This window comes from Branchiostoma belcheri, unplaced genomic scaffold (genome assembly GCF_001625305.1).
Source record: "Branchiostoma belcheri isolate BF01 breed outbred unplaced genomic scaffold, Haploidv18h27 scaffold120, whole genome shotgun sequence".
Lineage (NCBI taxonomy): Eukaryota > Metazoa > Chordata > Leptocardii > Amphioxiformes > Branchiostomatidae > Branchiostoma > Branchiostoma belcheri.
Genome location: NW_017802603.1, coordinates 584,947 through 609,528, shown reverse-complemented (window position 1 = coordinate 609,528; position 24,582 = coordinate 584,947). Strand labels below are relative to the sequence as shown.

The window sequence follows — 24,582 nt, the reverse complement described above, 5'->3', positions numbered from 1 at the left end:
ACTTTTTACGCAGATTGTAGCACTACGTAATGTTACACAAACTAACAGTAGATGTTTTAAGGAATTCACAGAAATGACAATGATAGATAATGTAACGCATACTAGTATACACTATACAGCACAAAATAAAGAGTAACAGTAATGTAGTCGTCTTTGGCCGGGTGTGGCAAGTTATAGTACGTACATGTATCGGTTCAATCTTTAACGGGTAAGTAGACAGCAACAAGCAAGATGCATAGGTTCTATTACTTTTGTAGCTCACTACTTGCGTCTAGATTTGGGACGAACCCATGTTACTTTTTCGCCGCAGATTTTCATGTAGTGGTTACTTCGACAGCCTTTCCGCTGACGCAAACATACTAGTTTGAGGTTCCACAGTTCTTACAACATTAGCGCTTGAAGTGGTGTTTTCCAAGTTTGTTGGTCTGGTGATGTTGTCTTTGTTGGCTTGTTGTCTGTCATTTCCCTCCATTTTTATGTTTGGCGGCCCGTCTTCGATGGGTTGGGTTTGGTTCACCAAGGACATTATTGGGTTCACAAATGTCGGCTTCGCTAAGATCCGTTTCTTCCCGTACGTAGTGGTCGCTCCATTAGCGCTAGTGCAGCCACATTTGAATGTGTAAAACTTCATGTCTACAGTCCCGTTTTGATTCGTTCATCAAAGTAGATTTTACTAAGGTATGACTTTACTAACTGATTGTGGAAGTACTAGTACTTAGTACTGATGTAAACAAGAAACAATATACGCGCTCTGGTTGAGTTCATGGCATTTACATGAAACAAGGTGCTAATAGCCGCTAGTCGGTGACGCGTCAGCAGCCCTCTGATTGGTCCCCGCTAGAAATCTACTGGATGTCATATAGTGTACACGGGAGGGGGGCATCTTACCAATCTGTCCCTGTCCAGAAGGAAGACTGTTACAGTCTTGTCAAAGGATCCCGAGGCGAGCCGCCTCCCGTCGCAGCTCCAGGCGACTGAGTGGACCTTTGAGGAGTGTGCGCTGAAGTCTTTCGTTCTTCCGTTACTTTTGAAGTAGCTTTGTTGTTCCTCGAGGTAGCGAGAGTACGCTTCAAAATCCAGACTCCCCGCCATCACGACTGCACGCACAGCCTAGTGGGACTGACCGGAGTTACCATTCAAATCCAGGGGGGTTCTGGAATAAAAGTTATCCTCAAAATTTGAGGGCATGAAGGACACGTTGTATATTAAGCACAATTGAGCTGGAATATCTTGATAGTAACATTTAGTATATAAATCATCACTTTTATTACTTGAGTATCCTTTTTCTTGCTTTTTATAAAGATTAGTAATATTTCTACCCCTTTGAGAATAATATAGCACACTCCGAAACAAAGATGGCAGCGCACTGTGGAAAGGAAAATTTTGACCCATGCTGAAAGTTTTCCTCGGTTTTAATTTGTTTTCGTTGAAATTGTCCAGCCTACGGTAGCCAATTTCTAAGTTTAGATTTGTAATTTCAAGCATGCATTGAATGGGATTCTCGTACGATAGAAGCTACACTAATCATGGAAAAGTTTGGTGTTAATATAACTTGATATTAACTTCATTAATTTGTAGCATTACCCCTGACAACCCCCACTGTCGACTGCCTGAGTTGGGTGCTATTTTTGTTGTTACAGGAGGACACTATGAATAGTAGTATCATGAAAACAGAATACATGTCCGCTCCAGTAACTGCATTAGCCTTTGCTGGGGATCTACTTCTCGCAGGTAATAACATAATGAAGTTGATGTTGATTGTTTTATTTCATGCCGTATCTGAATGTTTGATGTATTACTAGGTTATTCTTATTATTAATTAGCAGGAATTTTATCGTGTATCTTTCAAGTATTGATTTAGTGAAATTAAGTTAAACGTTATAAAAGTGATGTTATATGTCATGTATATGTTTGATCAAGGAGCTTCTGTGTAGAAGTTCCATGGTTTGATGTAACAGTACAATTGATGGCACCCAATATCAGTAATATAATGCTGGCTGGGTAGCCCATTGTATTGCATTGTTGGAATTCCAATAGATACCAAAGTTAATGAAAAATAAAGTAAAGTGTACTAGCTGTTGTTTCAGCTCAAGGCAAGAAAGAAGAACTAAATTTGTCAGCCCATGGAGGTAGAAAATGTTTTCTACCTCCATGGTTAGCCTTATGATTGAATAAGTATGACATCAAAATGAAGATACCTTCATGGAGATGCACCTAAACTTATTAGTTTGGCACTGAAGATACTATGTTATGTATCCCACATACGTAAAACAGTAAACAATATTGTAAACAAGGACCACAAGTTTGCAACACAAGTTGAAGTTAACTTTATTCCATATGTATGCATGGGTTTTACTTAGGTCCCGGCTCCAATAATGGCCAATTAATAATAGCAAGCTTTTTCTTTGCTGACCCAAATGTCCAATAGCAACCTTTTCTCGTGTTCTGTTCAGGTGAAGGTCCATGTCTCCACCTGTATGATGTCACATCCACAGAACACCTGCAGGTGCACCAGGTGCTGAAACATGCCAACATACATGGCATTAGAACAGGTGAGACCATTCTGATGAGCTGTACATGTGGCTCCTTGATTTTGGTCCAGTTTAGTAGTACTTGGCAATACAGAAACATGCCTTGACATTGTAAGAAATATAGTTATAGCCAGGAAATGTTTCAATGATAGAAACAAGAAATCACAAAAATTTATCTCATTTTACTTCTTGGAATAAATGTGTCCAGTTCTGACATTACAGACAGTTATGACATGTATGTTTGCTACTGCAGATGACGGTGGGAAAGACTGTTGGAATGTTGCTTTGTTTGGACAAAAGACTCTACAACTAGTCCAAATAAGACACAATGAAAGTGCAGTACACAGGTAAGAAATGTGTGCTGTACATGATGTATATTATACATGTAATCATTGAAGGGTAAACCACAATCATTTCAGGATGATTTATTATTGACATTTATATGTGCAGATAAATTTTTAAAAAATCTTTTGACAGTAATAGTAGTACTAATAGTAATACAGTAATTGTACTAGAATTGAATTCACTGATTGTAGAATCTGACTGTTGTAACTTTCAGAGAAAGTGTCCTTGTGAGACCAGATCATCATGGAGAATGTGAAGTTCATGACTGGATCTGGGATGTCTGTTGGCTGCTTCCTCACCAAACACTGGGAAAGGTACAAATAATACAACTTTACAATGATGTTATAAACTGTATACAATCCGTATACTGTACTACCAGTATGTGTTTTCATTTGCTTTCAATACATGTATCCATTAACATAGATTTGGTACATTGTAGATGAAGCAACAAGAAAATATTTCTCACACAGTCACAGACTGAGGTACTCCTGTTTTCCAGGATGTGAGACAGTTAGCCTTGGCCCTTGGTCACAACACTGTGGTCTTATGGGATGCCAAGGCCAAGAGGAGCATCAGAGAGGTTCACTGCCAGGAGAAGTGTATTCTGTATCCTTCATTTCTTTCTGTTTGATCAAATGTATATTCAGACCTTTTTCACACCTCTGCTTGAAGGCTTTTTCAAGAGATCCCAAGAGGGCATTGTAAATATGTTGTCAGGGATTTAAAAAAAATGTCCTATAAAAGAAATGGATGGATTGTTCAGGATGTAGTCAGAGAATTTGTTGATCTTCTTTTCATTTGTTCTCCAGTAACCTAGTCTCAGACAACCACTTCCCTTCAGCAGTCTTCATCTTGCCCAACTACAATGCACTGAAGCTGTACTAGTAACAGTTTCCATAACCTTTAATATCTTCAGTTAGTTCAGTATCAGACCTTGACTCACACTGCCAGCTACTGTGCCCACTTTATTGGCAGCTCCTGGCCTGACCTTGTGCTTGCAGCTGGTACTGTGTTCAGGGAGGTGGTATTATGGAAGCCATTTGGCCAGGAGGAAGACCAAGATTGTGTGTCTGTTCTACAGAGAATAACTGGACATCAGGTAGAAAATGAATATACAAGGCTTGGTTATACAACTACTTTTATTCACAGGCATACGCAGTGTTTGATTTTGAATATTATACTTGATTAGATTGCTTGACAATATTAATTTTAATGCCCGTTGAACAGCAGTGCTTTTGTTTCATTCATTTTCCTTGCTTAACACATCTGTGAATTCAGTAATTTTTCGCGATATACACTGTAGCTGTAAACTACTTGAGACTGATTGACAGTAGTAGTAGTAGTATATAAAGTAAGTGGGAAAAGTTGTTTTATTCTCCTGTTGTCACTGGCTACCTTTCCATTAAGTATCTTTTCTATGTGGACAGGGTGTCATATTTTCTGTGTGCTACCATCCACCTACCGGGCGGCTGTGTACGGCATCTGATGACAGGAGTGTGCGGCTGTGGCAGGTGGCAGGGCCACAACAGCAGGTGCTGGACACCAGAAAAGGTTTCCTGTCTTGTTGTACTTTGTTTTGAATGATTCTGATCACTCCAATTCAGCTAGATAAGTTACTGGGAATTGGTAAGTTTTGGAGTGGTTTAAATTTTATTTTGCTGTAGGAGAAAAAGGGTGTTTTTCACAATTTATGAATTTATGGTTGAACTTGAAGCAATTCTGTATAGTACAGTAGTCATACAACAAGGGAGACTAACAACATGTGTTCTCAGTGCCATGAATTTGCAGTGGTCACAGCAAAAACTGAAAAGAAAACCATCAGGATAGTTTCACAATATACACTACATAATGGAAAATTGCATTTAAGATCATAACTGTTAATTTGAATTGGACTGCACAATCATCCAGCAATATTAGTGGAGAAATAAATACAAGTGTTACTTGAGTTTGTCACAGTGTCATCATGATCACAAGCAAATGTGATGTATTTAGCTCTTTATTGTGACCATTTAGTCATTGTTTGAAACTGATGAATAATGCTTGTGTAGCAAATGTGAATTTTAGTTCTTTTATAAGATAATTGTGTTTCCTACAGATATGGGTACTGTTGGACAGTTTGAACTGGTGCTTGAAGTATACGGCCATGGCTCCAGGGTTTGGGACGTGCAGCTAACACAGGATTACATCATCAGTGTTGGAGAGGTGCATTTTTGTTATTAGTTACCTGTTAGTTACTCATTAACTACGTATCGTTTACAACCACCAAGTCAATTACAGTTGTTCATTTACACTTACCTGTAACACTTGGCAAAGGTTTATTTAGACTGCTAGTAATTAACAAAAAATAACTTCAGCAGGCTGGTAGAACATCAGATTTGGGATTCAACTAGTACCTTTCTCACCTTGCATAAAACATTGACATGTAAGGCAGTAGTCACTGCCCTTTTTCTTGAATCACAGTCAATAAAATACTGGTATTCACCGTATTGTTGATTTGATCAAGATGATCCTTTTGGAGCATGGACACAATGTGTAATTCATTATACATGCACTGTGTTTTTGTTTGTTTGTTTGTGTGTCTGTGCCTGTGTGTGTGTCGGTGTGTGTGTCTGTCTGTGTGTGTGTGTGTGTGTCTGTGTGTGTGTGTGTGCAGTAGACAGTGCTTCTTTAACATTTAGATTGCACTTACTTCCAGGATGCCCAGTGCATTGTGTGGAACATGCAAGGTGAAATAGTCAAAGCATTCAGAGGACACAGGGTAAGACATGGATGTTTACTGTCCGTGCTAGAATTAAGCATGCTTGAAAACAAATTGCAAATTGTCTGCAGTCAGATGTAATAGAAATGAATGTAAAGATTAAGAAACAGTCTGGAAAAACCTTGATGTCAGATATTGGCATTTATGGTCCCTCGGAACAGATAATATATTACTCTAGTTGCATGTCTGTCAATTTGTACTTGGAAGCCAGGGGTGTATGGGGTGTCCTGACGGACGAACGACAACTTGGAAGCCAAAAATATGTTTCAACCTAAGTCTAAAAATGTATTTCAAAAACAGGCTAGATGAAAATGTCAGCAAGCTGTGATTATGTTATGTTCTACTATTTTCAAGGAGAAAAAAATATTAGACTGCTAAAATAAGCCCTGCTAACCTATATGATGTTATCAACACTTCTACCCTTAGGGAAATAGCATCTGGAGTTTGGCTGTCTCTAAGCAACTACAGCTAGTGGTAAGCTCTTTGATTTGATTTTTTTATGAAGCAATGATTAATATGCAACTGGGATTGTACATATTGAATCCAAGGTGATTGACCTACACACAAAAAAAATGCAGAATTGTGTCAGATAGATAAAGAAATGATGCCACACCATATCAGATGACAGCAATTACAAAAACCTTATGGGTGACAAGAAAGAATCATCAAGGTGATTAAACTACAAAGAACTACTAACACACAGGCAAAAAAAACAGAATTGTGCGAGGTACAGTACTGTAGATAATGATGTCACAGGATATCATTGATTGAAATTAAATGATCTATCATTACAAAACCCTTTAGGGTGACAGGAAACAACCAAACCAGTTAATGACTGTTTCCTGGCAACGCGTGCATGGGTTGATGAAACTGACAAAAATTATTAAAACTGCTGCAGGCTATAGGTTATATGACAAGACAAAGTGTAGATCACTGAACTGAGAAACTCACCTGTTTCAATACATGTACCTGTCAAAGAAATAATGAATGAATACCTTTATTGTACATTTGTGTTCTACAGAACTAAGTACAGGTCGCATGGGTACAGAACATGAACATACGTGTAAGCGTGTCTCAGTTATCATGATCATGATTTATTATTTAAAAATGAAAGTTGACAGTACGTTGCCTGATACATGTATAATTTACAGTTTCAGGTAATCTCACATGTGAAGAACACAAATGAAATAAAAAGCACTGTTCAGTGCCTTGAATGAAGTGTACAATGCATAAGCTCATTATCAAATGTCCTGGACAGGCCACAGGAGGAGGGGACACCAGCATCAGACTGTGGAGACTTCCTGACTCAGCCACGCCTCAGTCAGGTCTGTATACGTAAAGGAAAGCAGCAGATACTGTCATGAACACACATGTATTTGTAGTCACTGTGTAAGTCCAGATACATGTACATGATAATCTGGGTTTGTACTATCATGTATTATGTACATCCAAGCAGACTGTTCTGGATTGAAAGTTAACTGAATTCTACATGTTAATGTTGCTAAGGCATAAATTGTATGGATGGCATCCATGCACAAACTGATTCTTTGACACTGTGTGGTAGTCGCAAGTGTACAGCTACCACACTACTGTCACTTTCTGCACTCTGAAATACAGGAATAAATGACTTATTGGCAGTGATACCATATTTTGTCACCACATGTACGTACACGTCTTAATCTATTTAGATGTGGTCCAATACAATATACATGTAGAAATCTTTTGTGCCTCAGTTTCACTTGCACCAGAGTAGCTTGATCAAAAAAGAAGCCCGCCCACATACTGTTACCTTAGAGAAAAGAAGCCTGTGGCTTCCCTTTGTAGTAGTTTAACCTTTAGAACGAAAGGTACATGCCTGCTAGCATTACCGGCTCACCACTTCAAAGCTTTGATGTGTTCAAAGGTAATTTAGTTCTCAGCTTTGTGGCTTACAGATCGTTAGGCAGTAAGTCTAGATACCATTGCTAATTGAAGATAAAAGACTGGAATTAGATTTACTTAAGACTGGAATAATATGTACAGACTGGGTAACTGGCTAGGTATCAAAGTGTAGACTTAGTTATCCTTCGCTAGCGTTGTACATGTATTCTACGTCTTACAGAATGAATGAGTGTTCAGAATCTGTCATTACCTTTGTAAGGTGCAAAATCATTTTTGCCTACAAAAAAATCTCGTATACTTTGAAAAGAGCATTCACCTTTAAGAGTCAATGCATATTGCCAAGAAATTGAGCAAGCGTCACTGCTATACAAGCCAATCAGAGACATACCGTAGGAACATACATGTATGAAGATAGCCTGGCTTACCTACCAATTTAGCCATGCCAGCATTACTGGTATACATGTAAATCCATGTATATAGCCTTTGTATGTGATATTATGCAGATGTTTTACAAACCCATTTCAAATTATATTTTTGACATCACTAAGAAATGAGAAGAAGCCGAACCTTTGTATTAGAGTAGTTTTAGAGCTATTAATTTGTACTACAAACATGTATATTATACCCTTTCGTCTGTTCACCTGTACTTAGCCCGATAGGGCATGAATGTACAATAAAGGTTATTATTATTATTAATAACAAAACATGACCTACCAGGTACAGAAACACATCATCAAAGCTGTATTTTCAATAAATTGAATTCTTTTTCCTTCATAGAGGCAGTTGGGACATCCTCTACCCTGGATCTGCCATTATCTTCGGGTGATTTCCCTCGATCCCTTGCATCTTGTCTGGACCATTTATTCCTTGTGGTAACAGACCAGGGGTAAGGAAGCCTTGTGTATACAATTAACAACATCAGCTCTATATTATGTGTGCGACAGTACACTTACGTTATAGCTTCAAAACTGCTTTACTCAAGTGGTCATGGTGGTAAGTTATTAGGTACAAAATCAGAGAAACATTTTGCTTCAGACTGGTAATTGACCAACTTCCATGCTTCCTTTTCCTTCCTTATGTCTAGATCACTATACAGCTACAACACTGCCACCTGTCAATGGAGCCTGGTACTGCAGGATCCTGTCTACAGCTCCTACAGCCTATTGGAGGTTTCTACTCAAGGAATGGTTGCAATGGGCAGCTTAGCAGGGACAATCAAAGTCTTCTTCATAAGTAAGGACTAGTGCTGATGAAACATAGAGGTTACATTCTTCAAAATCTTGTCCTTTTTGTATACTGTTTAACAATTTACAATGAAAGGAAAAAGTTCATATGGACATATGCATTGAACATAGTGCAGTTGATGGATGCAAACAAATATTTGAGAACTCTCCTGAAGACCACCAAAAGAAATATTTTGCTCAGTCTAACAAACATTTAAAACTGACAAGATTCTCTTCATTGCCTGTGAAAATCTATAAGTTTTCTGACTGTTTCTGTCCTTTGTGTGACAGGCAAACCCAGTGCATGCTGGGAAACTGCAGTGTATGATGGGAAGGTACTGAGCTTAACGTGGATGGAACAGAGTGCTGAAACTGTCGCTTCACCTGGTCATCTCTTGTCCTGTGGACCAGAAGGGGAGGTGGTAAGTTTAACAGTGTTTGTGTTATTCATTTTCAGTTGCCAAGATAGGGCTGATCAGCCATACTACATGTAGATACTGCACATGGCCACAACACTGAGTGGTACCATCATCTCTCAAGATGGAAGGATGCCTACTACTAACTACTACTACTACTACTACTACTACTACTACATTTTGTAGTTACTTCTTATACACACAAGTCTGGCATCTCATGTCACATATTTTGGTAACATGCTGATGATAATGCTGAATTTATCAAAATCAATATGACCAAAAATCAATAGTAAGAGGTCTTCTGAATAACTTTGTCCTGCACAGATCTGGTGGACCACTTATACTGGAACGGAGGCGGGTATTGCTGTCCAGAAGACAGCCACTTTTCAGCTGCCCTACAGCAGACAGCGCTGGCTAACCTGTGCACTGCTGTCACAGGCGGACAGCACAGTTGTGTGTGGGGACAGGAGAGGGTCACTTCACTGCTACAGGAAACAGGAAGGAGGTCAACCTACTCAGGTCAGAACCCAATAACACTGGCCATTGATAATGTGGCCTAAGAAAAGCATGCTGGAATGAAAACACAAGAACTACCTCCATGCCTGCTACTCAGTGTCCCAAACATCATGTGGTGCCTACCTTGTGTTTTATCCCTCTAGAATTGGCAACTCGCAGCACTTTCGTACATCTGACGAACTCAATGGTGATTGAAGTCAACATTCTTGCATCACAGTTTCTGTGATTTTCTTTTTCCAGCCCTTCCAAAGTTTGCTGGGTATCCATGGGAAGACCGGGGTGACCTCTGTGCAGATGTACAGAAGCCATGTGTACAGTACAGGCAGAGATGGTCACTACAGACAGTTTCAGCTGTGTGGTACAGGACAGCAACTGCTGAAAAACAACAGAGTGAGCATTTTGCCTGCAAACTTCTTACTTTGCCCAATGTCAGGGTTTATCAACTGTTCTTAGTGTATGATCATTGCTTGGCACCAATGATTGCTGAAGCTCTTGAAACTTCTGCTGTTTTTTTTTAATTCACTGTTTTACCTGAACATGAATGTGTGAGTTCTTCCAACCACAAAGTTAATGTAATAAAATGCTCTAATAGTGAGTTTGAGTTAGTGTGAAATACCTCATTTCTTCCTTCCATGAAATCAACCTACCACAAAAGTAACTCTATTTACTGTGAAGGTGAAGTTCATCTAATGAAGTTGTGCCTTTCCTTTTTTTATTTAGGTATACAAGGGCTTTGATTGGTTAGAGAAACTGACCTTCTCCGAAGGTGGAGAGGTGCTTGCAATGGGATTCCACACTGTAAGATGTTCTACTTATTCTGTCTCCAATTTTGAAAGGTTGGAACAAATGGAGATTCACCTCTTGTGTTTCTACTAACATCTTGTACTGTACAGCATCTGACCTGCTTAAGAAAAATATGCAGGTGCTTTTCTCATTAATAACTAATTAGTACATGTAGTAATAATAAGTAATGTGTTACATGTAGTATTATACTATGATAAACCATTCCATAAATATCATTGTTAATATACATGTGCATCATTATGATATCATTTTGCAGCATAGTACTTAATAGACAGCTGTACTATTTTTACCTGTAACTTAAATTCATTTTGAACTGTACTATTTTTACCTGTAACTTAAGCAATGCCATAGAAATGTACATTCTGGACTAAAGTACATTCTCTGTACATTCATATTGCTGATCTTGATACCCATAACTCCTATCCTAATTTCATACTGTATCTTGGATGTAATATATCCTGTCTTTTACAGTCCAATTTTGTAGTGTGGAGTCTGTCCACCAATGAGCCCCTGCTGCAGGTCCAGTGTGGGGGAGGGCACAGAGCATGGGGCATTCTCCCCAGCTCCTGCCAGGGGGCGCTGTTTTCATACATCAAAGCTCGATCCATTCAGCTGACAAAGGGGCCCTCCATCTCAGGCAACAAGAGGCTCATTCTGAAGGTTGGTGTTGAATTTTCTAAATGAAAGCTAGTAAATAGTCTTCTCTTGTCAATTCAGTCTACACTAGCATGTCTATATTATGTTAAGTTAATGTTGGCTACATGTATATGTACATGTACATGTATTTCTTGCAAATTTAGATCAGACTCAGAGTTACATGTAAGCTTAAATGACATACATTTGCACCAGTAATGTACATGTATGTAATATGTTGAATTTTTCACTGTATTAAAAAAGAAATGTTCTGTAAAAATGAAGACTTTGATGACAAAGTATTCCTGATTCACTCTGATCCCACCTCAGGACAGCTTACATGGCAGAGAAATTACCTGCCTCAAGTTCCTTGGCTGGGCAACAAACAATGAAGGTTAGTGATCCTCACACTCAGGCTGTGATTACCTACATTATACATGTCAAACATGTGCTGCTAAAGATAAAACTTCTCCTTTGTGCTACTAAAGATATCCTCTCCTTTGTGCCGTGTCTAATCATTTTTCTTCTTCGATCTGCAAGTGTTTAGTAGTGTGGAGAGGGACTGTTGGAGTAAACTGGAGCTAAAATAGGGAATCCAATATTAGGCTTTACTTTTGAATATCAATTATACATATTGCTGACCAATCAGTATATTGCACTTACATCACCTCTCACCTTTTACTTGTTTAAGTTAAAGATTGCTAGTCATCCCTTTTCATTTGCATGTAGTAATAGACAATACTTTCTTTTCAGGTGCTCAACATGCCATTTGTGCCACATCAAGTGAAGACACAACCATCAACATTGTTGCACTAAAGTGTATCCTTTCTATTAATGCATGGGAATGCCATGTCTCCTAGATTCATCAACTGAGATAAAGCTAAGCTACAGTTTTCAAATATACCAGGTACAAATGTAGATATAAGAAATGAAATATAAATGTGAGAACAATTTGGATCCATATGGTAAAATGTTTGACCATGATTTCTGTGGGTTAATGTTTCATCAAGGAGGTATCAAGTTGCTATCAAAATCCTATAGAATAAGAGTTTGTCAGATGCAAATACTGGAAGTTAATACATGTTGTGTTTGTGTGTCCTTTACTGGAACACAGATAAGCCACTATCTGAGCTGGTGGTATTGGACTCCATTCAGGACCACATTTCCAGTGTCCGATGTCTTGCAGTCTGCCCACAGCATGCCACCTCAGGGTCCAGCCAGTGTGCCAGCTCACCAAAACTACTCTTCAGCGGCGGGGGCAGGGCACAGCTCAAGTGTTACAGGGTGTCTGTGTCCAGCCGTTGTGGCTCGGGTGGTGGACGCAACAGAAAACAACGCTCTAAGAAAGATACATGCACAGCTCAAAACATGGAGACCAACACACAACAGATTAGACACCTACCCAAAGTAGATGTTCCTGTCAAAGAGACACAAGGTTGTACGAGTGTGGACAGACTATCAGACACATCAGCTAGTAAATCTGATCCAGGAAACAACAGGAGAGTACAGGAGGAAAGCACTGATGACCATTGTGATACCACTGATACTGAACCGACCACCTCAGATGTAGAATGCCACATTGAGTACCTCACATCCCACAACCTTGTAGAGAGGAGAAAGAGGAAGAAGAAGTCTGGAGCAGCTCAGCTTGAGGAAGAAGAAGAAGTGGAGATGAGATACATGGCACTGACGGCATGGCAGGGGAGACAGGGGGAGACACATGCTGCTCACCTGTACTTCGTGGCAGCTGCTTGCTCAGATGGCTTCCTTAGGTAAGAGAACACAATCTCACTGTGCAGCTGCATGTTTGTCATGTTTGTTTAGACAGTTACTGGCTGTGATGGAGTGTCTATGTGGTCTCACGAGATATCAACAGTTCATTTCCTCAGTGTATTCTCTCTCTGCTATGCTCATGACAAGTAAAAGGACTTACATGTATTTATGGAAGACTATACTCATGATACTGAACAATTGGACAAGACAACATGTTCATATAGCCTGGTTACCAAACCTATTATTTGTGGAGAGGATGTAGGACTCGGGAGCTATAATAGGTTTGGTAACCAGGCTAATGTTCATATGTTGATGAAAGATATCCCAATGCAACATTATGATTTTCCTTACACTGTAGAACTACAAGTGAAACTTAACACTTCTTTCCTTCCAGATTATTTGTGTATGATGACAGAGATAGAAGGATGCGGCTCTTCTGTGTGAGTGACTTCCACCACCACTGTGTCCTCTCTGTGGATCACTTCTTCACTACAACACCAGACGGAACCATGCACACCTATGTCATATCAGGGGCCACCGGTTAGGGGCATTGTTTTCTACATTGTACAAATGCATGTGTAGGATTCACAATTTTACCCAGATGTTGTTAGCACATCTATGTGTATATTTTAATTATAAAATTTGACATAAATTAAGCAACATTTACCAAGTTGCATGTTCTTTTTTGTTATATCTTCCATCAGATGGACAGACTGCTGTGTGGAATGTAACACCTTTTCTGTCTTCTGTGTATCATCCTACCCACCACGACATCAGGGTCCCAGAGATGGTAGAGGCGAGTGCTAAAGTACCACAGATTCTGTCAACGGGAACTACAGAATCACAAGATGGCACAAACGCTTCAACAATAGACTCACCTGTTCTTAAGATGAAGTTAAATTCAGGTTTCCCTGGAAAGACTTCCAAACTGAAGATGGACTCTCCCGATGTGTTACTGAAGAATCATCAGTCAGGAGTGAATGCTGTCAGCATACGGAGGGTAGACAGTGAGTACAACCCTTCCTTCAAATTCCACACTCTGGCATCATGGACCCTTTACTAGTCACTCACGCCCCCTTTCCACCAGATTGTTAAAAAGTTAAAAAATTTAAACAGTTAAAAAAATTTTAATTGGAAATTCCAATGATGCGCAAGTTTGATTCAAGGCACAAAACACACAAGAGCTTTGAAATTTATTGAGCAAAATGTTTTTCCCTGGTCAGTCCCTCAGTGGTGGCAGCCTCTAGTGGAAAGTGGATGTACATAATCTTTTTCTGCCAGCAAGTTGTTTACACTGGAGAAATAAGTGTCAAAGCTTTTAGTAAAAAAACAATCCACAGAACACCCAATAGTATATATTGTAAGACTGAGTGCCTAAAGTTTCAGTGCAATCTTGTCAACATGACATGAAGGTGGCTTAACTTACATGACCTTGTGTACAGGTGACCATTACCTGCTAGCCAGTGGAGGAGATGACAACAGTCTGCAGGTTACAGTCCTGGCTGTGCAAGAAGACACTCCTAATGAGCCTGTCATTGTTACTATGGCAACCAGCTCTGTCCTATCTGCTCATGCTGCCACAATAACAGGTGTGTGCTTGTAAAGTGGTACAGTAACTGTAAATGCAGAAACATTTGCATGTATTTTGCAGTAGGCTGGAGGGAAAATGTAGCCTGGGTACCATCTGAATTTTGGAGCAGGCTAGAGAAAATGAGGCTTTTGTGATGTTAAAGTTTGTTGTTGAAACAGTTCTGTGGTACAGTAGACTTACAAAAAACAGATGATAGCATTGTTTTGATTTGGCTGTGTGACAAAAAAAATCACACTACCACAAAAGTTTCTGCATTATTTTACAGTATTGACATGTTCAAACAATTAGCAACAGACCAAGAAGAATCATAAGGGAAAAAGCACACATATGTGGTGGTCAATTTTCATTGGCTGCTTCCTTGTCTAAGCAAATTGGATGTTCTTATAACTCATCAAATTGAATCTAAATTTGCTTAAACTTTTCCCCCCACATTTTCCGTCACCCATTCATGTACATCATGTATGAATGGTCAGTCGGGAGAGCATTGACCATGCAGTTGGTAATAAAATGTATAGCACTAAGTCTTGTTGATAACAATATTGACATTTGTGTCTCTCCAGGTGTGCACATTGTAGATAACTGCACCATCTTAACAACCTCTGTGGACCAAAGGATGAATATGTGGAAGTGCCAATTGATTTTAAAACCCACAACACAGGTAACTACATGTATAATTTTGTTCTTTCATTTTGATTTTTGTTCACATTTATGCTGTTATTCTAAGTACGTACTACTGTTTTAAGATGGTTGTGTTAGAAATTGCTGATACTTGTATTTTCTCCAGTGTCACCTATCTTTCCTACATGGGAAGTTTTGCCACATTGCTGACATTGCTGGACTGGAGTGTTGGAATGATGAGTATGTAAAAAATAAATAACACTTATGTTCATCTACTATGCATTGTTAAGAGCAAATCTGTCCTTTTGATACCCTCAATGTGGATGTCAAAGCAAACAACTAAAAAATGAGAATGACAAAAAAGCTGTACCATCCAAGCTGATTCTTAGATATTGTTTTAACATCACTCGCAAATGTTTAATGGTGAGACCATAAAGTGTTACTATAGTGAAATTCTTACCTATCTTGGACAATATCTGTTATTTGTTAAACTTTCCAAAGAGTCTGACATATTTATATGCCTCTTCCTTTCTCCCCAGATGTGGACAACTGTACATTGCTGTGTGTGGGCATGGCATACAGATACTCAGCTCTACCCACCTGTGATCTCAGCATTTCCTGTCCAGTGTACTTTAAAACAAATTGTACCCTCATCATCAAGCCCAAATGCGCTTGTTTTAAATGTAGGACATCTAACATTGTTATTAAAAAAATCCAACCTGCTTAAAAATACTGTCCCCTAATACCGAGTAGTAGTGTAATATGCTGACCCAAAGGTGCTGTATAAAGGTATAAAACAGATCATCTGACAAGTTAACCAGTACATTTGTATATAGGCCACACCGACTTAATTATATGGATGACATCCACAAGCGCTTTGATTTTCACCTGTGAGCGCTGTGATTTTCAACAAGTCCTCCAAGGTTCTGGCCTGGCTCTAGGCCTGGGTAGTCCATGGTAGTTAGTGACAATACAGAGCTGGTGGTAACTCTGGAGGATGGCACCCAGGCTGCAGAAGCTCCACGGCAGCAAGAACTCAAATTCCTCAAAAAGCAAGCATGTGCTGGCTCGTTGTATATTTGCGCTATGTACTGCCACAAATTCACAATACCTGAGCTTTGCATTCCTGTGGTTTAGTAGCATTTTTATTTTTGGCCGGAATTTTTTTTCATTCCCCTGTGCGCACTAGTTGGGGGCCTTCAGAGGATGTCATTCATAAAATTTAGTCGGTGTGGCCTTAAGTGAAATCCATGCTGAAAATATTGAATCACTAATTAAACAGATCTATAGTCATATTCTGTGGCCAAATATACATTTTGTATGTGCTACCAGGTTGTAAAAAGGCATACTACATTATTGCTCCCAATTTTGCCACAGGTTTGACAGTTTTCATTAATGAGCTTTCATGTTTCTTAGTTTGTTACATGAGGTTTAGGGATAGATAATCCAGCATCTGTTTCCATAATAATGATAACATCAAGTTTCTGACCTGACATTTGCACACTAGAATTGACATGTGGGAGAGAGTGAGTGTGCATCATACATGTTAGTCACACTCTAATTCATTGACTTCATAACAACTGACATTTCTGATGTGGAGAAAATGTGGAATAAAAACAAACATTCAGAGGAAGAAGGAAGTATGAAGATAAAAATGAAAATAGACAGTAGACAATTCAGGAGCACAGAAACTCTAATGTTCATAATTTTATGTGAAACTGGAAAAAATATGAGTTTTGACCTGGTCTTGTGATGATTTGGTCTTGTGATTATCATTACTTTAAAGCTTGCATATTGTTGGTGTTGCCCCCCATATGACCCTGAGTCAGCATAAACCAAGGGCAGCTCAGTCTGCTCTGTGCACCTGCACCCATTCATGACCTGTAATTGATGTGTTTTTGAAGATGTCTGTTTCCTCTTCTTGGTAATGTGAGCACACAGAAATCCCCTACCAGCCACCACAAGGACAGGGATGAACCTCAGGGTGCCGAGTTGCTATCAGCCTTGAAACATTGACCCAATTATATGGTCAGTGACATTCAATGCTAGTCACATGTTTTCAAACTTACTAATATGGGAAAACTCAAGGTAAGAAAAGAAAATTTGGTGTGAAGCAAAAAATTCATTTGTCCAACACAAGTTTTTGACTGTCAGCGAGGGACAGGGAGTCCCTGGCGGTTCAAAAGAAATCAATTTTGGGACACAAATTGGAAAGTATCCAAGAAGACGATAATTGATGAGCCTCGTGATGAGCCTCGGGGCCGGGTGCTGACTGAATGCTCAGTCAACACAATACTTGTACTTGTTTGTAGAGTGCACCTGTAGTTTCCTGTGTATTATCAACCTGTACATGTATACTCAACGTTTTAGCAGGATCTATTTCTGTGAAGGCATTTCAAAAGAGACAAACATGAGTAAACGATGCATTTGTACAAGAAATAGAATCAGAATGCTGCAAAATCACTTAATGAATTACTTACTAGTCATCACTTTTACTGAATGAAGAGTGATGATTATTACATGTGCATATGCACGAGGCGGTGACTCGAGAGGAAGACTGACGTGCATTACAGAAATGTGAGATGATGGTGAAAATATTTGACGAATTCTTGGCTACATATCCTCCATTACCACCATAACACTGTGGTGTTTTGGGCTGAGAGCAGATCAATCATGACACAACAAAATACATCCTCATTTCCTCCACCCGACCCTTATAATCTCATGACAAGCACGTACTGTTTACTGACAGCCAGTACCCCTGGCACGGCGTTTCCATCATGATATTGTATGTTTCTGTTCCTTAATTAGTTTGTCTAAAATATATTTTACATCATCTCCAAATACAGCTGTCGCTTGGCTCAGTTTCTACTCGGGAAACGTGCGTATGTAAACGATGCCGAACCAGAGAGAGAGAGAGGACAGAATGAAAATAACCAAAGTCAAATCATCTGTTCTTTTCAAACGTATACCTCACACCTCTACATGACTTTCAACAGCTCCCGCGAAACACCGTGTTGGAGACTCCACATGGTCATGAGGGATACTAGTAACAACCTTGGTCTTGGTACACTGATTGAAATTGTGCTTCATTTTATATGGAGATTTAGCGTTACCGCTTTTGTGGAAGGATTTGTTGTGATAGTTTGTGCAATGTCTACATATGCATGAAAACTACTGCGTAATGTGCTGTGTACTACTTTGAAAAAATATCCACTGAGTAAACCTCTAATCAGTTGGTAGGCGGCAGTTTGTAACAGAAACCGTCAGCAAGGTAAACTGCACGATTTGCCTTTCAATATCTGCTTGGAACTTACCCTGATGGTACTTGAGTAACCTTGGACAAGGTGTTGGCAAAGTCTTCTCACTGCGCAGGCGCTAAGTCTAATAAGGTTCAATCACCTTTAATTGATCTATTTTTAAAAAGTTTGTTTCCTCTTCTTGGTAATGTGAGCACACAGAAATCCCCACAACAGTAGAAAAAACAGTGTGGATGAGCCTCAGGGTACCTGATCACTCGTAAACAATCGGCCATTCTACTCTGAACTTCTGTGCTCTTGACGTTCTCAACTTTATTTTGTCGATATGAAGAGGGAACTAAGAAAATAAATACAAATGTTAGAACGTTGGGATGTCGACAACCCACAATTGAATGACAAAGTACATTTATAGACAAACACGTATATGCACGTACAAATTCACGCATACGCGCGCGCGCCCGTGCGCACTCACGCACACACAATCATACGCACACATACGCATACACACACACACACACACACACACACGACCATGTGTATACGCATACACACAGGGATGGCAAACGTGGGGAATTCTGTTATATCTTAGATTAATCGTCTATGTCGCCAACTTAAATATTCTCTCTTTTCGCTGTGTGAGCGTTCCCATATATATGGGCTAGCATGTCACATCCAGAAGTGTCAGATCACAGGTGTGGGGGAAGTGTGAGGCCATTGACATTTCAGATATCAGCCGTGCCCGTGTACCAGTTTTTCTTCGTTGTTACCCAGGTTGTTAAGTCCGGCGCATGCCTAGTTTGTTTCTACCGTTCACTCACCTTGGTGCGGGATGGAATGACAGTGAAGTGATGATTTACAACTTTGGCAGCAGCAGCTGGGTGAACGTTTTGCAACGTTGGCGAAACACTTCATATGAATACTACTAGTATATAAATTCTCTGTAATGTGCACACAAAGAAATCCCCACACCTGCAAAGACAAAGGCATGGAAGAACCTCGGGGTGCCTGATCATTCATGCTACATAACAAACGGCCAGTCCACTCTGTTAACTCTGACCCTTCTGATCTTAATCGATATCATCGAGGGAGAAAACACAAACAACATTTCACTTTTAGTTAACTTTGAAATGACGAAAACCCACACAGTCTATTGAATGACAAAGTTTCTACCGTTCACGCAGACTTGTTAAGGAACATTTTTGACATGAACATGAAATTAATGCGCGGTGCAGATTTACAACTTGTCACCCTTCTAGAAGATTCTACCCGTTTCCCCTCGGGGTTTTTGGCAAGGAAACGGGTCACGTTCTGCAGCGTTGGCAGAAAACACCCTCATTTGAATATATAATTGTTCTATTTTTCCAAAATATCGTTTCCTTGTCAGACACTGGTCTATTGTTTTGAATGCCAATAAATACGCAGCCGTGCCGCTGATACAGTCAGATCCTGACGGAGGACGACTAACAGAGGAGCTCAGCACCGACCGACCTACGAGCCATCCAAGCTAGCGCCGTGCTCATCTCAGCGATCCACCCTCGCAAGCGCCAGTCTCAGTCAGCGGTACGCTACTGTGTCTTGATCGGCATATAAACAGGTTATCATTTTATTTCACTGTTCAGCTTTTTTGGTGCTACTTAGACGAGAGTGATTTTGTTGTACAGTCTTGATCATCGAATACTGCATGGGGTAAACATTGTGCATAGCCAGGCGGACCTGATGTGTGAAATGTGTGTGCGGAACTAAAGTTTTGCTGATACAGTGTACTATCTTTGACAATATATAATCTCCAGGCCAAGCTACATGTAGGCTAGGCAGATGCATGACTGATTTGTTATGTCGTTTTGCTCATTTCGGGAGTCTCTCAAGTAGCGCGTTTCCCCCTTGGACCTCCCGTATAGAGTTTTAGATCTACAGTTTTTAACACTCATTTGCTATCGAACCTATTACCAAACATGACAATTACCAAACAGAGATTTTTACTCCTTTCAAAGCTTTGTAGTTACCGTACTAACGATTGTCTGATTTAGTTGATTGATTTTGATTTGTACACCATCCCATTATGTACCTTTGTCATTTCTTCTTCTTATCATTATTACTTTGTTTTATTGTTTCCTTTTATGTGTGAGGAGATAGAGGGCCGAGATAAGTTTTATAACTTTTTGCCCAATCCTCGAAAAATAAATGTGAATAAAAAAAAAATAAATACTAACGATTGGATATCAAATATGGTACACCATGTGCAGCGAAGGTCACCTTACTGGAGCGTTCAATTAAATTCAAGCTGGTTTTGAAGTTGTACGCATCTACGGAGTGGCCTGCCTAAAGTTGTACTGATGCCCTGGAAATGTTCCAAAATAATGATTAAACTACTTACTACTAGTCTACATTTTGAAAACGCTCCAAACCCTTCAACTTTTCCAATTGTCCTCCTCATCTGTAAAGGCAGTGCTGTCGCTTTAACATGGATAAAAACCGGGTCGGACAGAAGTACAAAAGGGCGATGGCGAGAAGAAGCGTTTCGTTTTGGTTGGTCAGGCAATAATGGACTGAGCCTCAACGAAAACTTAATACAACTGGTTTGGGGTCATGGTCGACGATGAATTTTGCATACTAGTAGTCGTTAAACTTCCTTGCTGCGTGGCATTTGCTGGATCGTTTGGCACAATTAAGTCGCAGACGTGCATTTCTATATTTGTGACTTCATTTCTTTTCACTTTGATGCGTGAAGCAAATGTTGTCCGACGAGATATTTGAATTACAGAAACGTACTTTTCGATATCCATGTACTTTTGTGAAGGACACAAGTCAGGTTTACATGTGTTCTGTTAGTAAATGTAGTAAACAATGCGTGCTTGTCATGAGACCATGACGGGAGGCGTGGAGGAAATGGGTAAATTTTGTATTTTGTTGTGTCATGATTGGTCTGTTCTGAGCCCAAAATACTGCCTGCACAGTCTTGTGATGGGCGTGGAGGAAGTATAGAATGTAATTTTTCTTGCCCCATGATTGGTCCGTAATTTTGGCCACGCCTACCAGAGACCACTTGCCTTGCAGCTTGTCATGCGCGTCACGGTATGCAGCTCACGAGGCCCTCCGGGCAGATCTGAGTGGGACAGCTTGACGTGCCCTTAGCTTGGTTTTGCCTTCCTAAGTTGATACACCTGACCTATAATTAAATGCTTACTCGTGTCAGTCTAAAGAACTAGAAGCGACATGACATCAATTCTACTGTTTGTCATCTGCCTATACTTATAGTACAAAATGTAGTACGTTATCAATATCGCCACTAGTATGCGTCTTATTTCCATTCATTCTAAGCTGTAAACAAAATTATAACTACAAAAAAAATACAAGACTATAAGTATATTTTTGCTTTGCTTTGAATTTTTGTTTTAGGACGACAGAAGAATGAGCTACACCGAGGACAAAAAGCCACTCCCTCCATATGCGGGGCCGCCAGCAGATCCTGAAGCTGACTTCAAGGTACATGGATCTTCCAGATCGTATCTTCTATGGTTGTTGTGCTTTTCAATTTTAAACTTATAATCAAGTTTTCGATATACCACGTGGAATGATGATTTTCAATTCGATAATGTGTTGCTGATATTTCTTTCTGAATAGTAACTGTTACACTAGTGTTTTTGCAAAACGTCCATCCATTTTGTCCAGTTTCTGCACTTGGCAATTCCTTCCATGTAGACTGACGTACTTATTATTATAATTATTGTGTATGTAATAGGATACAGATGGACTAACACAATAATAGCATAATTGCTCACCTGTATGCCTCTGTAGAATCTTGCTGACTACCAGAAGAAGCTGAAGAAAGGACTTGTCGTGGGAGCCGTGTTCCTGGTACTGCTGGTGACCGGAGCCACCCTGCTGGGTGTGTACCTGTCCAAGGACTCCAACAGGATCCTCACGGTAAGAACTGTTCTGTTTCATCGACCCTGTGCTTCAGATAAGTTGTGTTGCTTGTGTCCACACCTTGAATGAGTTCCTTTGCTCTCTTCAAAACAATAGAGAAGTGCAGGTGAGGTTGACGGTTAACCTTAGCAACCATAGGCAAACATTATACCTTTTTGTAATCACTCTCCTTGTAGGCCGACCGTAAGCTGAAGTACGACGGGAAGGTCCTGGATGAGAAGGTGGAGGTTGATGTCAATTTGAAGACGGAGACTTTCTACACCAAGAGTGAAGATGGGGAAACCACCACCATGTATGACACCAAAAATGTGAGGATTAGTCAACAATAACTTCGATTTACTTTTGTTATGTAGGTTGCTATCTGGTTTTATCTGGTTGTTGTCTGTTTCCATCTCTTTCTGGTTATATGTTTCTGTTTTTAGTAATGATAACTCATTTTGATGTGGAGTCGAAATTTGACATTTTGATGGGTTAATTATGTATTTCCATCCGTGGTTGTAGGATTTGGCTGCATACAAGTTTACCGGCCTCCACATCTGCTTCGTCTTGGAGGACAGTACATACAACGAGGACGAAGTGGAACAAATGGCAAATGATGTGCAGAACAATAACGAGGTAAGGGAGAACCAATCTTCTTTTGGCTTTTTGGCTTCCTTTTTTTGTAAAAAGTAGTTTCAGGTCGTTACTAAAACAACCGCAGAACCTCAGTCAAAACAGAAGTTTTGTCTGTTCTACAGGGCGAAGTGGAGGAGGCTGAGAGCGGCGGACAAATCAACATCACCTTGGATGAGAGCCGTGGGAAGGTCGACAAGACTATCCTGAGTGAGAAGATGCTCGACTTCTGCAAGGGTCACGAAATCTACTGGGCCATCGCTCGCCAGGAGGGCCAGGCAGCCGCTGAAGAAGGTACGGGCACTTCTATTTGTAACTGTCCAAATGAGATTTCTTTTACCATACATACGAGCATGTATCTGCTGTCTTATCTGTTGTCATATGACTCTCAGTGGACATCTGATCATGTATAGTAACTGAGTTATTGTTGATTTCAGGTGCTGCTAGCAGCCGCCAGAAGCGAGGCGTGTGCCTTAGGTACCGTTGCCGCATTGTCTATTATTACTATTACGGTTGGCGCTATCGCTATCATTGTTATTACTACTATGCGTACTGCTGGGGTAAATGACTTACACGTTAATTTGCCCGTTCCAGTACGGAATCACAGCATTACCGCCAAATGCTTAAAAGCTCCACAAATGTATGTTATGGCACTGTAACACATAGAAATTTGGAATATTGCCATGTGTAACGTGTGAATTATACTAATGCAATGGTGTTGAGATATTGTTAGGTTGGAGAGTTATAACGGTATACAGCATGCATGAACAATTTTTGGTCGAGACTAATGCAATGCAGAATATCAGTTACCAAATGCTTAATTTCTAAATCAAACATATACATTTAACTGTCATTTAGTTTATTTTGCAGAGTGGATCATATTATAAAGCATTTTACCAGGCATGGTTTAGCTCAGTAAGTTTTTGTTCATTGTCACGTCGAGTCTCCCAAACAGTAGATCCGGTGAGATTGTGAAAAACACCAAAGAAAGCATGGCGAAGCCACGATGACAAGTGCATTTATAATTAATGCCAGTTTCTTAGTAATTAGTACTTAGTACTTGTACCAATAGACATGATATCATTAACGGTGGTGGTAGTTGATGTGCAAGGGCACGATAACCTAACATGATTTCGCGGGGTATGAAACGCCGTAAGTTTTATTCAATAAAAATTGAATGGTGAACGATTTTGAGAGTCTGTCCGTTATTGTTAGTTGTCTGTCTGTGTGTGGAAACGAAAGAATACAACATAAAGAAACATGGTTCCACTTAGGATGCTTAATATATGCAGAAAACAAGTTTCCCAGTGGGGAGGGGGGTAGAGCAAAAACACACACAAACCCACATACACACTGGAGAAAAAGATAGAAATGTAAATCGTCGGCTTCGGTCGGTCAATGCATCCCTCCAGCAAGTTGCGGATGCTATGGTATATATTATATTGCGAAATAATGAGTAATTATGATAAAGATGAAGACTTTCCCACAGCTGGCCATAGTGTGACTTCAAACGAGGTACTGGTGTATGTCCATGTCAGATGATAGTAAAATAATATCTGCCCCCCCCCAAGTCTTTTTATTATAATTGTGGTGTAGTTCTGTTATGTATGTATAAAGTATTGACACAACCACTCCCTCGTGCAATACCAGTCTCTATCGTAAGAGGACTCTAGTGGTTGCTAAACATGCAAAGA

General features: G+C 39.9%; 1 protein-coding gene across 4 annotated transcripts; it reads left to right on the top strand.

The window, feature by feature from the left end:
• The first annotated feature begins 1,375 nt into the window (after window positions 1–1,375).
• Window positions 1,376–24,077, top strand: LOC109462963 (WD repeat-containing protein 6-like). Of its 4 annotated transcripts, XM_019759605.1 has the most exons (31): window positions 1,639–1,731; window positions 2,454–2,552; window positions 2,785–2,878; window positions 3,091–3,190; window positions 3,376–3,482; window positions 3,828–3,975; window positions 4,304–4,427; window positions 4,972–5,078; window positions 5,572–5,634; window positions 6,061–6,108; window positions 6,893–6,959; window positions 8,293–8,401; window positions 8,600–8,748; window positions 9,030–9,160; window positions 9,479–9,673; window positions 9,911–10,060; window positions 10,391–10,468; window positions 10,946–11,134; window positions 11,438–11,501; window positions 11,861–11,926; window positions 12,222–12,879; window positions 13,275–13,420; window positions 13,585–13,887; window positions 14,323–14,469; window positions 15,032–15,129; window positions 21,746–21,832; window positions 22,145–22,273; window positions 22,453–22,584; window positions 22,778–22,891; window positions 23,014–23,182; window positions 23,326–24,077. In XM_019759605.1, the coding sequence occupies exons 1-31, from the start codon at window positions 1,650–1,652 to the stop codon at window positions 23,454–23,456; spliced, it is 4,284 nt and encodes a 1,427-aa protein (XP_019615164.1). In that variant the 5' UTR covers window positions 1,639–1,649; the 3' UTR covers window positions 23,457–24,077. The 4 variants fall into 4 exon arrangements, with proteins under 4 accessions (XP_019615163.1, XP_019615162.1, XP_019615161.1 ...); XM_019759604.1 differs by lacking the exons at window positions 21,746–21,832; window positions 22,145–22,273; window positions 22,453–22,584; ... (1 more) ...; window positions 23,014–23,182; window positions 23,326–24,077 and adding exons at window positions 1,376–1,446; window positions 15,256–15,329; window positions 15,629–17,545 and having other exon boundaries at window positions 1,641–1,731; window positions 12,222–12,635; window positions 12,672–12,879; XM_019759603.1 differs by lacking the exons at window positions 21,746–21,832; window positions 22,145–22,273; window positions 22,453–22,584; ... (1 more) ...; window positions 23,014–23,182; window positions 23,326–24,077 and adding exons at window positions 1,376–1,446; window positions 15,256–15,329; window positions 15,629–17,545 and having other exon boundaries at window positions 1,641–1,731; window positions 9,030–9,157.
• Window positions 24,078–24,582: the final 505 nt, after the last annotated feature.